Below are 15,876 nucleotides of genomic sequence, written 5' to 3'. Positions count from 1 at the left end.
ATACAATGTTGTTGCTTTACTCTGTTTTGTGTTGTTGTATTTTATAATCGCATGTGTATTTTTAACCATGTTTGTTTCAGGTTTGTTCCTAATGCAAGTCACCCCGAGTCCCTTTGGGGAGATGGAGGCGGGGTATAAAAATAAAGTCATTATTATTACTATTATTATTTTAGTAGCTAAATTTAATTGCACACTTAGTAAAATATACACATCTATACAAAAACATTTATTAAAAAATACAGGCAAGTTAACATAAAATTAATGTCTATTAATTCAGACAACAGAATCTATTACCCTGCTTTTGTTTCTAGAGACGTAAGACTGAAATATTTAATATGACATATCAATCAATAGCATCGGCTAAAGCCATGAATTCAGCATAACTACCAAGAAGCCTAGTAATGGGTAATTGATCATTTTTTCCACTCTTAATTGAGGCACAATTAATCTGCTACCACCTATTCTAACCACATGACATCCAAATATTATACTCTAAGTTAACATTACTTTCTATACAGATGTCATATAGCTTTATTTCTGAAAAATATGTCTAAGATATAGAAAAAGCAATTTATACTTCTAGATGTGAAATGATTTTACACGTTAAAATTAATATTCCTCTAAACTGTTTGTTTAAAAAAATGCTAAAAAGCCAAGAAGGTACAGTGGAAAGTTATTACTATCAGAAATTAGTAAAATAGGAAAGACAGTCTTATTCCAAATTCTGCAATACCGTGTGCACTGAAAAACAAAACTCTGCCAAGAGTTTACGAACAAAAATATTACTACTATAAATACTTGTTTTATCCACATCTTTGCGATTATCAGCATACGTCACATTTTCAAGTTGTTCTGGACTTATAATGACCCTAAGGAAACCCTATAATGGGATTCTTGGCAAGATTTGTTGAGAGGGAGTTGCCTTTGTTCTCCTCTTATGAGGTTATGTGACTTGCAGTGAGTTTCCATGGTTAAGTGGGGGGCCTGAAACTTGAGGGGGGGGGGCGGCGTTCACAAGGACTACAGGCTGCACCTGCCCCATAAAGTAGATAATCCCAAGTGAAAACAACATTGACAACAACAGACCTAACCTGAAAGGGCTGCAAATAGGACAATTTGGAAATTCAAATAAAGACAATTATGCAAAAAAATTATATCGGGTTACACTGCATACACCTATGTTAATTTGGAGAACTTGGGAGATCCAGCTCTCAGCAATGGCTATTGCTCATCCCATTCCATAGTAACTTATGTGGCCTCAGTATGACGAGGTCCCATGAAAAGATCAGAACATTAGGTGATCCACAGCCAGGCCACATAAAACACAGTAATTACTTTGGCTTATTACAAGGCCAGGCACCCAATTTATCAGCCATCCTAGCCACTAAAGAAACACCCTGGTGTCAGGCTTCACCCAAGGAGACCTCCAAAGTTCAAGACCAGACATAACCCTTGCTCTTAATAGAGAACCTCACCTCAAGGTGACTTATTTTCTTATCTTTCTCCTGCAGTTGGTTTTTCAAAGCCTGGATCTCCAAAGGAACGACATGAGGCTGCTGCTTGGGATCTAGCTTTTTGATGACCTGTTTAAAATCATAGACCATTTCAGTAATTACCAGAACACATGATAATTCCTGACTGAATCACATTGAGCTCAGGAGAGGACCTCTGCTCTATAAAGCTAATGTGCAAATACGCCCAACAACACAATGCAACATAAAAGAATCTGCTTACGGTGCAGGCCTTGTCCATATAGCGCTTGTATCGTTCCTCCATTGCTCTCATGTCTTCATCCTTCTTCTTCAAAGACTGCTGTAATTCATCAATTTTCTTGGCAGCTGTTGAAAAATGCAGGGATGTCAGTTGCACAAAATCCCAAATTTGGATGGGTGAGAAAGGGGGTGAGGTGGAAATAAGACTAATCATTCACAGAATCAATGAAGTCTCTGGATTTATAGAGGGAGTCTAGCCTAGAGCCCCATTCTGGCACCAGGCCGTTCTCCTTTCAGTAAGTGGATAGGAAAGACCAGGCAGTGGGAATGCAAAGCAAGGGACCAGGTGTCTAACTACGTACTGGTACTGTCTACTTTGGGCTCCAGCTCATCAAGGCACTCCTTCTTCTTTTGAAGCTCTGCATGGGCCTCGTGCAATTTCTCTCTGGCCGGAGAATGAAAGAAAAGGGGAGTGAGGCATTCAGCTGGCTTGAATCAAGAGCAAGAACAGATACTGAAAAGCACGTGTTGTGAACCAGCGGATTCAGCAGATACCATATCCAAGGGATTTGCTAAGGCAGCTGTTACATCCCATTCATAATTGTTACAAAAACAGCACAGACCAACTGTCTCCACTGCTGTGTTACATTCAATCACAATGCACAAAATATACAAGAGTTCATCAAAAACATTGATTTACAACAGAAAAACATTCCACGGTATAAGGAAAAGTCACAGATCCCCTTTTAAAAAACCCCAAGAAACAACAGAGACATTGTGGTAAATACTCATTTCAGAGAGCTAAACAAACACCAATATAAAATACTGCAATTGATGCAATTAGACCCACAGGACACAACCCCTATGTACATTGCATATATTTCACATAAATTTCCAAAAAGACTGATTTTATAAATCATAATGCCCAACAGAGATACATCTTTGGCCACTTCAGCATTTTTGGTAGCAGTTTTCAAATATATGCCACTCAGTACATGGGGAGTACATCAAGGCCCCTAAGAAAACAAACAGGGAAACATCTCTAATTTAAGGAACATAGGAATGGTTGCTCCCTTGAGTTAGTGATTTTGAGGAGCTAAACACCCTGCATCAGATCTTAGGTGGTGAAAAGGCTCTGATGGGAAAATAAGTGTAAAAGGTTTTAAAGGTGAAATCCTTGACCACATCAGGCTCAATGAAGATGTAGCTTTCCCTTCATTGTTGCAAGGCCACTCAACCCCTTCATAAAAAAACGGTAATTCTTCAGCCAGATTGCGTCAGATATTCTTGAAACTGGTTACATCATATTCTGAATCTAGGCTCTTCTTTATCTCTGATCATCTGCTGAAATGTATTATACATTCACACATTTGAGATCAACTTCTTTCACTGCTTTTTAGTCCAGCTAATGGAGAGAGCATGTTTGTAAGCCCTGAAATTTCTGATACTGAATTAATTAGTAGCAGGTATGTAATCTTACACTAAACTAGTATTTATAATATTATATTCTTATGCTATCCTTTAAAAAAAGTGTGTGTGTGTATGCATATGTATATCTATATTGTAGACCATGAAGAAGGCCAGTCACTTTACAGACAAGACAAACCTCATTGGACTTTTTAAATAATAAATGCAGACCATCAAAAAGTATGTGGAGACCAGTCTCCTTTTTCTGCTGGTTTGAATAAGGGCGGGACTCAAAGGGTAAGGGCAAAAGCCCTGGAACAGAGATACGAAAAAACAGATGCAGCTGAAATATCACAGCTAGAATGCACAAAAGATGGTGTTTCTGTTCAGTACGACAAGACACCCCTCTTGTATTTTTGGTTTGCAGCAGCCACATTCCAGCCGCCCTGAGTCTCCCTAGGAGTTGAGAAGGGCGGGGTAAAAATGTTCGAAATAAATAAATAAACTATGCCCCAGATATTGGACAGAATTACTTACAGGTGCTCCTCCAACTTCTTTTTCAGCAGAGATGACTGAAAAGAGAAAAATGCCTGCTTAGTGTTTATTCAACTCCTCTGCTGTATTACCAGCTTATGCTGCTTGTTAATCCATTAGTTAAGGTAGAAAGCAACAATCCACTGTGGGTATTATTATTTATACAGTGAGTCCTTGGTATCCACTGAGGTTTGGTTTCAGGGGCCTCTGTAGATATCAATGGATGCTCAAGTCCCATTATATACAATGACATCCCTTTATATAAAATGGCAAAATTAATGCTGTCTTTTGGGCGAGATATCTATCTATCTATCTATCTATCTATCTATCTATCTATCTATCTATCTATCTCAATTGATTGAACCTGTGTATGCAGAATCCTTGGGTAGGGAATGCTGGGTGTATAGCTACTACAAAAGGCAACAGCCAGAATGTATGTGAATCAAACTTATGAGGAAATCGAAAGCAAAAGCCTATGTCAGAGGTTGAAGTTGCAACCCTAAAACAAAAATGGCAAGTCTACAGCACTTAATATTCCCTTGCTCTTTCAAAACCCACTTCTATCAAAAGATGGAATCATTTCCCATATTCCAAAATCATTCTCGCTTTGACATCTAAGGGATGATGAGATAATCAGGCAATCCAAAGCATGCCTTTTGGAGTGACAATTTACTGGAGCCTTTATCAGATGTACAACAACTGTTCAGAATTTGTCATGACAAAATTGTTTATACAACATCATAGCAGTCATACAATATACAAGAATGAAGACTCCATGAACTCATTCCTTCTCTCTCCCATTTTGAAGATACGGCCTTCCTCATTTCTCATCTACCTAAATCTAAAAACAGGCAACAGTACACAGAGAAATCAAAATCCTGCACTAGGAAAAGCAGAATTTTTCTCTTTTAACTGTATTTTGCTTGTCACATACAGTCAATACTTCAGCTAGTTATGGGGCATTAGCCTCAGCTTCAATATGGCTATTGAGATCTTCAGGTATTTCCATTAACATAAGACCCGTCGCAAACTCTGTTGCTGTGGGAGCAAACCTTGCTAGCATGTCCCTGACGTCATGAGACTCCACTTCTCGCCCCGCCCCTTTCTCAGCCTCTTTCTCCGTGCCAGAGTGGTTTTTCCTTTGCTAGGGCAGCATTGCCAGCATACTCTCTCAGTTGGCAGAATTCAACTGAGAGAAAATGCGGGCAATGCTGCCCTAGCAAAGGAAAAACCACGCTGGCAAAGAGAAAGGGGCAGAGAAAGGGGCGGGGCGAGAGGCGCAGGCTCATGACATCAGGGACGTGCTAGCAAGGTTTGCTCCCGCAAGAACAGAGTTTGCGGCGGCTCTAAGTTTCAACCAGGAAATGGTACACATGCCAAATGCCTTTTGCTACTCTGTATTTCAGATATGTTCCTGGGGACTCAGAGTGGCCAGCCTTCCTTGATGTATAGGCAGTCCATGAGTTACAAACCTCTGACTTACAAATGACTCACAGTTAAGAACAAGGATGAGACAACTGGAAGTGAGAAAAATCTACCCCTCCCAGGAAGAGAAATTCACTCCTGACAGAGTAATCATGGGGGAAAGGTGTCTCCACTGAAGCTTTCTCACCAATCCTTGTTTTTACAACAAGCCATTTTTTTTCAAAATCAAAGGGACAGAAAGTAAGGTGAAATCTTCTGAACAGGGGCACAGACAGCAAAGCAAACACCACAGGGGTGTTTTGCCCTTCCCTGGGCCATGAAAAGCTGACTTACAAACAAATTCAACTTAGGAACAAACATACAGAGCCTATTTTGTTCATAACTTCGGGACTGTCTGTACTAGATACAACAAACAGAGAGAAAAGAGATGCAACAGTGTGTTTGTAACAGAGCAGGGCTGATGGACAAAGTGACACAGAATGTGAAGATACTTACAATGGCCTGGACAGGACAGCAGCAAGTCAAAGGGGAGAGAGAGATGGCTGTTAGCAAAGTGAGATTAGGAGGGAGTAGGAGACAAGATGTCAGGGGACCATGGAGAATTTCAGAGCAAGCTGAAGAAGGCGGCACAAGAGTCTCCACCAAAATCACACTACATTCAGACTCTGAACAAATAATACTCTAGTTCAGTGATTTTCAATCTGTGGGTCTTTCTGGACAGGCTTTCCTGAGTTGGAGGTGGTAGGCATGTTGGTTTTGACTGTTCTACTTTTCTTGGAGCACCAGTTCCAGAAGGTGGTACTGTGGGGCTGTTGCTTGACTATAATATTTACGTATATGATATGGGAATCTCAAAAGATAAATACAAATATTTATATAATATGGGAATATCAATAGATGCCATCTTATTTCCCATGTTTTCCAACATTGATACAAAGTTACATTTGGAGAAGCCATCTAGGATCTGCAGTGTCACTGTTTAGCACAGTGGTTCTCAACCAATGTGTCCCCAGATGTTTTGGCCTTCGACTCACAGAAATCCTAACAGCTGGTAAACTGGTTGCAATGTCTGGGAGTTGTAGGCCAAAACACCTGGGGATCCACAGGTTGAGAACCACTGCTCTAGTTGAACAGCATGGCTGCTCCAAAGTGAGGCTCAGCAGCTCCCCAGTTTTCTAAGCCGTTTGCCATTATTGTCTCATCATCTTAAAGAATATTTACCATCAACTTTATAAGCATTTTGTAAAGCAGTACACATGGCTTACTTCATTCTGTTCTCTTGCTTTGAGCTTCTCAGAACATACAATCCCGAGTGAAATGGGTGCAACACAGAAATATCAAGCATCCATGCACAGGCTGGGTTTTTCTCATTAAGTATCTACTATACAACTGGAAGATGGGTTACAAATCCTATTACTGTCTTTCTATATAGAGGTCAGCTTTAAGACAGAGGCGGTGTTACTTGCTTCTATAAAAAAAGTTTCCTTTGACACCTGCCTCCAAAACCATTAGAAACTCTAAAGCTCATTTTTAGAGAGACTCACGTCTTCTGCCTTGCTTCCTTGCTCCTGGAGGGCCCGCTGGAGCTCTTCCACTTGGGCTTTAAGCTCAGAGATCTGTTGCTGGCTCAGCCTAGATAAAGAAATTCAATCAATTAAACAAAGAAGAGACACTCCCACCCACTAATAATCAGCCACTCTCACCCTCATGTTGTAAGTATAATTATATCTAGCAATAAAATATGGGTAGAGATGACAACAAACAGAATAATCTTATGCATGTATATTTAGAAGTTTCTTCCGTTTCATTCAGCAGTGCTTACTTCTAACAAAGTAGGCATTAAGAGTGCACCCAGCTAATTTTAAACATGCGTTTTAAACTTGTCTCTTGTGTTTGATCTCTGTTCTGTGTATTTTAATATATGTTTTATAGAAATATGTATATTTATAGATTTTTTACAATGCTTAAGTGTTTTAATTATGCTGAAACCTACCTCGAGCCATGAGGAACCTCGAGGAGAGGCGGGTAAATTTTTTTTATAAATAATAATAATTATAATAATAGAACTGCTGGGAGTGGTCATCTGGAGTTTTCGAGTATGGTGCAACCTGTATGCAGAAGGCACAAAACTCTACTACTCCTTTCCACCTAATGCCAAAGAAGCTGTCCTGACCCTAAAGCAGTGTTTATCATCAGTAATGGACTGGATGAGGACAAACAAATTGAAACTTAACCCAGACAAGACAGAGGTGTTCCTGGCCAGTCGTAAGGCAGATCAGGGAATGGGGATCCAGCCTATGCTGAATGGGGTCACACTCCCCCTGAAGACACAGGTCCACATTTTGTGGGTACTCCTGGACTCAGCGCTGAACTTGGAGGCCAGGTGTCGGAGGTGGCCAAGAGAGTCTTTGCACAATTAAAACTTGTGCGACAATTGTGCCTGTTCCTTGGGAAGTCAGATCTGGCCACAATGGTACACACCTTAGTTAATCCCATCTGGATTATTGTAACATGCTCTATGTGGGGCTGCTTCTGAAGAGTGCTCAGAAACTTCAGATGGTCCAAAGAGCTGCAGCCAGGTTGCTCACTGGGGATGGTGACAGGGAGAGGACAACCTCCCTGTAGCAGTAGCAATACTGGCTGTCAGTCTTTTTCTGGGCACAATTTAAAGTACTGGTTATGACCTTTGAAGCCCTTGATGATTCAGGTCCAGGTTATTTGGCTGACCACATTCCCTGTTACAAACTTGCCTGGGGCCTGAGATCTTCAGGAGAGGCCCTTCTCTCAGTCCCACCTCCATCTCAAGCTTGATTGGTGGGACCGAGAGAGGAGAGTGGGCCTTCCTTCTTGGTGACTGCCCCTCTGGAACTCCCTTCTTCCCAGTGAAGCCAGAATGAACACCTCCCTGCTGTCTTCTGGTGTCAGGCTAAAACCTTTTTATTCAGGCAAGCTTTTAAAGGTGAAGGTTTTTAAGATCAAGTCAGGGGGTACTCTAGTTTTCAACTTTGAATATGTTTTAATGGTTTTTAACTTGGAATTTTTAAATATTGTTTATATTTAATCCTGTTTTAATGTTTGTATATTTTAAATTGTATGCTGATGCTTTTATGTTAAGCCGCTTTGAGTCTCCTGCAGGAGAGATAAAACAGGTATAAATAAATATATTAATAACAATTATTATCTTAAGACAACTGCAAATATGCCCACTGAACACAGTAAGATTTACATCTGGGAAGGTATGTAAAAAGCTGCACTGTCAAACAATTCACTAATTCCCAGACATCTCTTATTTTAAATACATAGAGAAAGAGGCCAGCTCGACACCTTTGCAGGTAATGTTAGGCTTGGCCTTGTTTGCAACTTTTGTTTTTGATATGCAGGTGGAAACACAAGGTGTGTAAAAAGTTCTGTATGATGTGAAGCATGAAATGAATTTCTAAACAGTAATTACTATACATTATCATTGCACAATCAACCTAGGGATCCAAAGAAGAAATGGCTAACAAAATTAAGAGATGCTACAAAAACTTGAGGAGTTTGCATTTAGTCTTCAAGGAGTCAAAGCACTAAGCTGCATACTCCAAAATCTCCAATAAGATGTTCAAAAACCCAATTTTCAGTCTTAATTCTGCATCCCAGACACAAGGAGCTTTCTATCTTTCTTTGAGATCTCTCCTGGGTGAAAAACACATGTAGAGTCAAGTATAGCGGGGGGCTTCCAAGCCTCACCAATTGTTAGCTGCCAAGCACCTGCAGAGCTTCTCCTGTTCACACAAAACTCAAAGCAGCAGTAGAGGTACTGGAACTCTGGTGAATTTCTTTATATTAAAAGAAGCCCAAAGTATCCCCTGGGAAATCACAAGAACAAACACAAGCTGCAAATGACTCCACAACTGAGGAGATGCTATTTGGAGTCCATTATATTCAAGTGCAAACAATTTTTCCTTCATTCAGTGTAGGGAGTTATGACACTGAATGTTCTCCAAAACAGACCAATTTTTGGTTCCCATTTCGTGTGTAAAAAGCCTTTGCCACACTCCTGAGGCCAATCCAGTCAGGTGGATGGGACTCACTCACCTCTAATTAGAAAAGGGGAGGTTAGAAGAAAATGCAGTGTCCTATTTACTTTTAAGTTGATATTAGATCAAAGTGAGCTTATGCTAAATCTAAAGATATGAACATGATTTCACTCTATGATCAAGGAGTCTAGAGTTGGTACATTCATTTTAAGCAGAAATGAAAACATTTTGGGGAAGAAGTATCCAATTTATTGACTTCAATGTTATGCCAATATAACTATCTGGCATTTTTGCTTCCGATTCTATTTCCTTTCTTTTTCAGGCCCTAGAACAGAAAGATCATGTCTTTTAATCTCAACGATCACAAAGAGCAACTGATTTCAGCTGGATACCTTTGCTGTGCCTCTAACTGGCTTTTGGTGCGGTTCGATTCCTCCAGCAACTCTTGTAACTCAGTCTGCTGCTGGCGATATGACTGTTCCTGGGCACATAACATCTTGTTCTCATGCTGCAGTCGCACAATGGTCTCCCTGGAAACAAGAAGCAGAACATTGGGATTGTCAGGAAAGGCAAAGGTAAAGCAGTATCATCTGATGCTATGGATCAGGGCAGACAGTATTTTGCGCAACTCTCCTCTCCCTCAAAGCTGAATTTAAAAGGCAGAATTGTTCTTAGACTCTAGAAACTAGCTATTTGCATTGAGATCACACTCCTAGGGAAACAGGCCAGTGTGCATTTGGATATATGGTGGTTCTAGCAGGGGAGCGCAGCTATCGTAAACCCGGGACCGAAGACTGGAGACCTCGGTACACTCCTTCTATACCTGGGACGTCGTCCTCTTCCACCGAGCGCGCAGCTTCGGGAGGGACGCACATGGAGCGGTGAGGGAGGAAGGGGACACCCGCCTAGCCAGCCAGATCAGCCGAATCAACCCTGGCGATCAATGGGGTGACAGATGTCGCAGCCAGATTGCCCTCACTGTATGTGTATGTTTTGTATGTTTTGATATGGTCAAAATTGACTAATCAATAAAGAATTGATTGATTGGATATATGGTATCTCCTTTAGAGTAATCTTCTCCAAACAACAATTGTATGGAACATACACTTCTGAACTTGACTAGGGAGAACACCAGCCCTTACTGGCAAAAAGTAAGGGAAGGCTGTGGTTACATGCATAGGAAAACAAGTTAAGATATCTTGGGACAGACATTTTTTCTGTCTATAGGATCGGAGGAGGGAAACCTGGAACACCTGTCTGAATATGAATTGAAAACATTGGGAATCGGTTGGAACCCTTATCACTTTGCAGCCCTCCTAGTTTGAATCTTTTGGGCATGTTAACTTAAGCCTTTCACTGATGGATGCAGGCAAATATAAACATGAAGGACAGTAAGCCACTGATCCAGGTTAGGTATTACAACATTTTGCCTTCCCACTTATAGTACAGAATGCTCAATAAATGAAATGTTACTTGAGTTCTGCTGGCATGATCTCAGCTGCTAAGTTATCCACAGGAGAAGGAATTTCTTCTAACATGGTATCTATAATGGGGAGAGGGAGAGAACAGGAGATTACTGTTTTTTCCCAGCCTTCTTGCTCAAAGGTGGTACTGTTATTGCAGGCATAGGAAGGGTGAGTGTCTATGGTCCCCAAATACTGTATTGCTAGAAGTGCAACCCTCCAAGAAGCAATTACTAAAGCTTTTCAAGTCACACATCCCAGGAAGGACTGGGCAGCTTCAATCTAAAAACGAAGTTTTATGAATTGTGCTATATTAAGTTTTATGTTTTGTGGTTAAGGCCAGCTGTTTTCCATCATGCCAAGAGGAAGAATCTAGGCAAGGCAGGAATGTAGCCTGGGAAAGACAACCCATTTTATATTAATAGCCTGTGAGTAATACATCAGTTAATGCAGTGGCTGATTTATAAATTCAGAACATTTAATGATAAAGGAAGAAATAATAATAATAACAAGAAAAACAAGGGACTCGGGCAGATCACAAAATAGCACACCAAGATGCCATACATAAGATACATTACACATAAAATGAAATTCGACAACATGAAACCAATAATAACCAATATATACACCTCTGGCCTTCAGTTTCCCAACATCTCAACCAGTCTTTCCAAAAGCAAAGTTTTAGTTCAAACCATTTAGGGGCCAGTAGTTTCCCAGTGCTGCTACATGTACAACCTTTTTGGAGATAAGATAACACTGTAATCACTTAGAACTCTTAAAATCCTTTTCTTATAGCTCCCTCAACAAAGGATTAAAGTTCTCAAGATCTCTGCCCATAGCTGGAGAAAATGAATACAAAAAATGTATAAAATACAAAAAAGAAATGCATAAAAACATTAATATTGCATGCTTACAAATGGAACATTCTGTGCAGCTAACCAGCATAATAAGGATTCCAATAAATAAAATGGAATACTCAAATTAATCAGAAAAACAAATCAAGAAGTGTGTCTGAATTTGACATCTAAACATTCAGAAAACAGCTACCCTTTGGGAAAGATGGCACCCTATTGTCAAGGTACCACAACAGAGCTGGCCCTGACCATCTCTGGCGAATACCACATTTCCTGCCTTTCCTGTGGCTCCTCAAGTGTTACTTGGGTTTCTCTGGAATATGCTCTCCCTCCCTGCACCCAAAGTCCATCAAAGTCTTCCAGAGCAAGAATGGAAAAACTTTGCTCAGCTTACCTGCTTGGTTAAGAAACTTCTGCTGCACCTGAGCACAACGCAGTTCTTCGTTAGCCTCCCGAAGGACATCTCGTTCTTCTATCAGCCTCTGCAAAAAGAACCAGTCATTATGTCTAGAACCCCACCCCCTGTATTCACACTCATAAAATTCTTAACACAGGGTGGGGAATCTTTTTCATCATAGGGTCTACATTCTAAATTGGGAAGAGATTCTAGGACCATTTCTAATATTTATTTTATTTATTTATGACATTTTTATGCCACCCTTCTCACCCCGAAGGGGACACAGAGCGGCTTAGAACTAAGAGCATGGGGAGAAGACTGTAACAACGTAGTCAGGCAAGACATTTTCGGCCCAAGCATACAATGTGCAGCTAATTTCCATTAATATCTAATCAATAATAATAATAATAATAATCTTTATTTTTAGACTTTCTTTGTCTCTCCGGGGGGACTCAGGGCGATTTACACATACAAAGGCAAACATCCAATGTCCAACATATCGTGTACCAAAATATTACAACAATAAAACATAATACAGAATAATAACAGGACTGTACTAATCAAATAAAATTAAATATCAAGATAAAAACATAAAACAACTAATCACTAAACAAATACATTTAAAAGCATGGTTAACCATTAAAACATCTAGCATAATCAGCACAGATAAAAATTGGGTAAGCCTTTGGCTGTTAGCTGTTCTTAACTGTACCATAATGGCCACGAAGTACAGATAGGACAGTTTGTTTCTCAATGGCATTACTAAAGTGCTCTAGTCGTCCTCCTTCCCATATGCCAGAGTGCAAAGGTACATTTTTAGTAGCTTTTTGTAAGAAAGAAGGATGGGAGGCATTTTATTTCTTCCAGAAGGGAGTTCCAGGGAGTTCTAGACCTTAAGACATCTGGATACCAAGCAGCAAAGCAGACCTCAGTTCTGTGCAGAAGTTTCCTAGGCTTATCTCTGATCACTGATTGAAGGCAACAGGTGAAGAATCTTGTAAGCTGGACTTGGATCCCAAACAGGCCACAACGGCCCTGACACATCCCTGAATAAAGATGCAGCCCATAATGGAATCCATTACTGTACTTCACTGCCAAAGCAAAAAAGACCAATCCATCTCTCTCTTTGCACACTGTCTAGATTTCCCTGTTCACACTACTAGACCACAAGCCTGGGGGGGGGGGGGGGGGGGGGGGGGGGGAGGCACGCATCTTGAACAGGACATCTATTTTACCTCTTTTTCTTTCACCAATGCATCGAACTTCTCCTTGAGGTTCTTGAACTCAAACTGCCACTTTTCCGACTTTAAGGATTCCTCCGCATGCTTACTGTGGAGCTCTTGCACCTGAAGGGAAGGTATAGAGGTTTCTAGATGCACTTTCGATTTATTGGCTCTCCCACCAGCCTCCTTTTCTGCTCCTTTCTCCTACCTTCCTGCTCTGCATCTATCAGTAACCCTTTTCCTGATAACAGGTACCCTGGCTTTATTACAGGCTATTCCTTCAGGCCAAAATGAGGCTGACCACAAGATTATTCAAAACAATTATTTTGCCTGGCCAGAACATAAATACCACTGCCAGTTCTGCTGTGGCCAAGTGTATAATTTTTGACTGAAGCTGTGGGTTATGTCCACATATCAACAGCAGTACCAGTTACCCAAGTCCACTGATGCTTTAGTCTAACTCTAACCTGTCTTTTGGGCACCTTAAAATCAGCTTACAATACTGTCCTTTTGCAAGTGCCCTGCCTGCTCTTATCCACTTGGATGGGTCTTTATTTAGTCAGGTATAGCCTGCACCCCGAGTTCACCTGTCTTTTGTGTGCCTCCAGCTGTGAACGCACAGCATTGGCGCGCCGCAGCTCTTCCTCCAGCTCACAAGTGCGCTGCATATAGACAGTGTTTCGTTCCTCAAGTAGCCGGACTTGCCGTCGTAGGTCTCCCAGATCTTCCAGCTTCTTCTTGTAGGAATCCACCATGGCCTCCAGCCGCCCAACTCTGTCTGATGAGTGGCTGCAGTGAAGATATTGGGACTTTTTCACATCAAATCAACTTCAGCTCTCATCTATCCCTCCTCCATTTTTAACCTATCAAAGTATTTTGACTGACTATACAAAGCATCAAGACTTGTTACAACAAGGTCACAGTTCAGCAAATTCTGAAACAACAGTGGATAAGAAACAAGTGCTCCATTCTTCTTAAACCAAATGCCCTGTGCTCCAGCTCTCAAACTGAAGTTAACTGCTATTTCTCTAGCCAAAGTGGGCACTCAGCCACCCATTTTGCGTTCAGGAGTCACTGTTCACAGAACTGGCTTGAGAGTTCAAAAAAAGTTTGTGGTGACCTCACTCTTGGATTCTCCTGTACAAAAGATTGATGTGTTCAGTCCAAAAGCAGCGAAGAATATATGTTTTACATTTGTAACTGAACTAAATTGGACATGTTACTTGAATTTATGTTTTGAATGGCGTGAAAACTCAAACACATAAAAATTGATCCTAACAATATGACAGGAGACAGTGGCAGATCTATGTGGAGTGACCGATAATAATAATAATAATAATAATAATAATAATAGTAACAATAGAAATGAGGAGTAGTAGTAGTTAGACATTTAAAATACAACTTCTAATTCCTTCTCTGACTTCAAAAAAGTACTGTTTTCAATCTCTAGAAAATGGGCTATGAATGATAACAGAAACTGTTCCAGTAGAGATGTCCACCTCCCAAGAATGATTAAACATTCCAAATAATGTATTGTCAAAGGCTTCCATGGCTGGAATCACTGAGTGGTTGTAGGTTTTTCGGGCTATATGGCCATGTTCTAGAACATGGCCATATAGCCCGAAAAACCTACAACAACCAAGACATTCCAAATAATTCAAATAACTGAAGAAGAAAAAGCCATCAACAACTTTCCTGGCTCTTCCAACAAAACTAAAGGCCATCAATTTTGTAGTCCCTTTTTTCAACCTAAGACAGCATAATTTCAGTGATTTACCAAAACCTGCATTCTACCATAAAAGCTATTTTCTTATACAACTGGAAAGAGACATTACTCACTAATGCTCCAGATCATGGGGGCATGTCCACAAAGTCTTGGTCTTTTCCTCAGTGAGAATGTTTCCTCTGTAGCAGCAGCTCAGAACTCAACTGCTTTGAGTTAGCAATCCAAGTGCAGTAAAGAGAGCACAAACCCCAGGAACATATGAAGCACACAAGTGGCAACTATTTCTTCTTACGCAGTTCTTCTCTTTAACTCTTTGTTTGCATATTAACAAAGAGATGAACTACTGAGAAAACTATCTAGCATTGGATGCCAGGAAGGAGGATGGTTCTGAGTGGACAGAGCAGTCAAACCTCATCTTCCAAACCCCAAATTGATGCTACAGTCATGCCATTCCAACATAGTTGTCACCTTGCTAATGGAGAGCAAGAACTCACAGAGGAGCAAAGTCCGATACATAGCAGGTCCAGGTTAGACTTTGAGGCACTTCCTAAGCTATCAAGTTGCACAGGCACAAAAAAGCAGTATTATAGCCAGGATGCACTCACCGCAAGACATCCATCTCATCTTTGAGGGCTTGTGCTTCCTCAGCCAAGCTGGTCAGCTCCTCATTGCGATGCTGCAACTCTTGCATCTCCCTCTCAAGGTCTTCACAGCGCACACGGAAATCATCTCTTCCATTTTCCAGTCTGAAGAGAGAGGTGGTTAGTCAAACCTCTGGTTCAAATATGCTGGGGCCAGCTTTGACATCTACCCCAGACAGTCTGTTCCCTGACCCCTTCCCTCCGAGTGCCTGCCTTACCGAAAGTTTTCTTCTTGCAGCTGCTCTATCTGACTCTGAAGAAGAAGGAGCTTCTTGCCAGTAAGCCCAGCAGTATCTGATTCAAGAGCACTTTTCTGCTCCCGAAGGGTCTTGTTTTCCAACACCAATGTATTTTTCTCATCCACCAGGATGGAGATCTGAAAAGGGGGCCGGGGGGAGAGAATGAGAATGAGGTGCTACAGGAGGCAGCTGGATCACAGAGTTTCAACTACTGCAAATCCTGCCTAGACCCTGTT

The 15,876-nt window shown here is 40.9% G+C and overlaps 1 protein-coding gene across 1 annotated transcript in view; it reads right to left on the bottom strand.

Annotated features, from left to right (window-relative positions):
* Positions 1-15,876, bottom strand: part of HOOK2 (hook microtubule tethering protein 2) — a 34,912-nt gene that overhangs the window by 3,517 nt on the left and 15,519 nt on the right. Inside the window, exons 9-20 of the mRNA XM_060764939.2 lie at positions 15,620-15,777; positions 15,366-15,506; positions 13,622-13,823; positions 13,047-13,157; positions 11,809-11,896; positions 10,571-10,640; positions 9,490-9,627; positions 6,623-6,710; positions 3,657-3,691; positions 2,075-2,157; positions 1,735-1,838; positions 1,476-1,583 (exon numbers count right to left, since the gene is read on the bottom strand). Of these exons, the coding sequence (XP_060620922.2) occupies positions 1,476-1,583; positions 1,735-1,838; positions 2,075-2,157; positions 3,657-3,691; positions 6,623-6,710; positions 9,490-9,627; positions 10,571-10,640; positions 11,809-11,896; positions 13,047-13,157; positions 13,622-13,823; positions 15,366-15,506; positions 15,620-15,777 (1,326 nt within the window). The remainder of the gene's footprint in view (positions 1-1,475; positions 1,584-1,734; positions 1,839-2,074; positions 2,158-3,656; positions 3,692-6,622; positions 6,711-9,489; positions 9,628-10,570; positions 10,641-11,808; positions 11,897-13,046; positions 13,158-13,621; positions 13,824-15,365; positions 15,507-15,619; positions 15,778-15,876) is intronic.

The sequence above is a fragment of the Anolis sagrei genome, chromosome 2, assembly GCF_037176765.1.
Source record: "Anolis sagrei isolate rAnoSag1 chromosome 2, rAnoSag1.mat, whole genome shotgun sequence".
Taxonomy (NCBI): domain Eukaryota; kingdom Metazoa; phylum Chordata; class Lepidosauria; order Squamata; family Dactyloidae; genus Anolis; species Anolis sagrei.
This window is presented reverse-complemented; position numbering and strand designations above follow the sequence as displayed.